At 54.7% G+C, this 1,645-nt stretch overlaps 1 protein-coding gene across 1 annotated transcript; it reads left to right on the forward strand.

Moving 5' to 3' along the window:
- Positions 1–20: 20 nt before the first annotated feature.
- On the forward strand, positions 21–602 carry LOC101654414 (adropin). The gene has a single exon (XM_004706417.2). It carries the CDS (start codon positions 240–242, stop codon positions 468–470), a length of 231 nt encoding a protein of 76 aa, XP_004706474.1. The 5' UTR covers positions 21–239; the 3' UTR covers positions 471–602.
- Positions 603–1,645: the final 1,043 nt, after the last annotated feature.

The raw sequence follows: 1,645 nt of genomic DNA on the forward strand, positions 1-1,645 counted from the left end.
CCCGCCGGCTCGCCCTGGAGCCTCAGTCGGCGTACAGCATCCTGCTGCCCGGTACCCTCCCGCGGGCGCGCTCTGGGCTCAACTCAGCACAGACCCAGGACTGCAGACGGACCTCTCCAGTGGCCAGGAACCATTGAGCGTGTAGACAGGACAGCAGCCATCCCTGAGTCCCACCTCGGCATGGGCCTTGCTATCGAGGCGGCCCCACTGTCTGTGCTGGCCTAAGGGTGCTGCCCGTCATGGGGACAGCCATCTCCCAGGGGGCCCTCATCGCTATCGTCTGCAATGGCCTTGTAGGCCTCTTGCTGCTGCTGCTCTGGGTCATCCTCTGCTGGGCCTGCCACTCCCGCTCCACTGACATTGACTCCCTCTCCGAATCCAGTCCCAACTCCAGCCCCGGCCCCTGTCCTGAGAAGGCGCCCCCTCCCCAGAAGCCCAGCCATGAAGGCAGCTACCTGCTGCAGCCCTGAAGAGCCCTGGCCTAGCTTGGATCCTGGGACCTAAGTCCCCGCTACGGTCCCGGACTCCCCATCCAGCCTGCCTGGAGCTGGCCTTGGCAGCCCCGAGGCTAGCCAGCCTGGCTTGGCCAGGCGTTCAGTGGCCCTCGGAAGATGGGCCCGGGTGAGGATTCATGAGTTGGTGCTAGGGCCAGCGATGGACGCTGCGCCAGCCCCGGGACCAGGGGCTGGGTCCCTGGCTGAGCGCCTCCAGGCCCGTTAGCAATAATGGGAGGGTGTCCCGCCAGGGCCTCTCCCTTGGTCCTGCTGTTTGCTGCCTAATAAATGGAATGACGGTGAAAAAAAAAAAAAAAGAGCAATTGTATATTAAGAAAACATTCCAGCCCAATCCAGATCAAGTCATAAGTCCAATATTAGCTCAGATGTCTTATACAAATCTACAAACTCTTGAAACACATGCAATGACGCTGAATGCAAGAAGATCACCCACCAGTGGGTGGAAAGTCTTGTGGATTCGGTAGTGGTATAAGCAGCTCAACACTGGCAGAGGTTTCTATGTGGCTCCTCCAGCTCCAGGGCACTACTGTAGCTCCATGTATTTTGTCAGCAGGAATGTCTCCCAGGGAGTGAGCATGTGTCCCACCTCCAGTGAGCTATTTTTGTTTTTAATAATCATTTTATTATGGGTTCATAAAACTCATCACAATCTGTACATATGTCATTTTGTCCAGCACATTAGTACATATGTTGACTTCATCATTCTCACAACACCTGCTTTCCACTTGAGCCCTTGGTGTCAGCTCCTCGTTTTTCCCCCTTCCTCCCTGAACCCTTGATAATTTATAAATTATTATTATTTTATCATATCTTACCCCATTCGACGTCTCCCTCACCCATTTGTCCGCTGTCCATCCCCCAGGGAGGAGGCCATATGTAGACCTTGTCATCTGCTCCCCCTTTCTCCTTCACCTTCCCTCCACCGTCCCGATATCGCCACTCTCTCCACTGGTCCTGGGGGTTCATCTGTCCTGGGTTCACTGCATTTCCAGTTCCTATCTGTGCCAGTGTACATCCTCCGGTCCAGCCGGATATGTAAGGTAGACTTGGGATCATGGTAGTGGCGGGGAGGAAGCATTTAAGAACTACAGGAAAAGTACATATTTCATCATTGCTACACTGAACTCTGA

Source organism: Echinops telfairi, unplaced genomic scaffold, assembly GCF_000313985.2.
Source record: "Echinops telfairi isolate 266 unplaced genomic scaffold, ASM31398v2 ScPeMD7_6;HRSCAF=24_1, whole genome shotgun sequence".
NCBI classification, from domain to species: domain Eukaryota; kingdom Metazoa; phylum Chordata; class Mammalia; order Afrosoricida; family Tenrecidae; genus Echinops; species Echinops telfairi.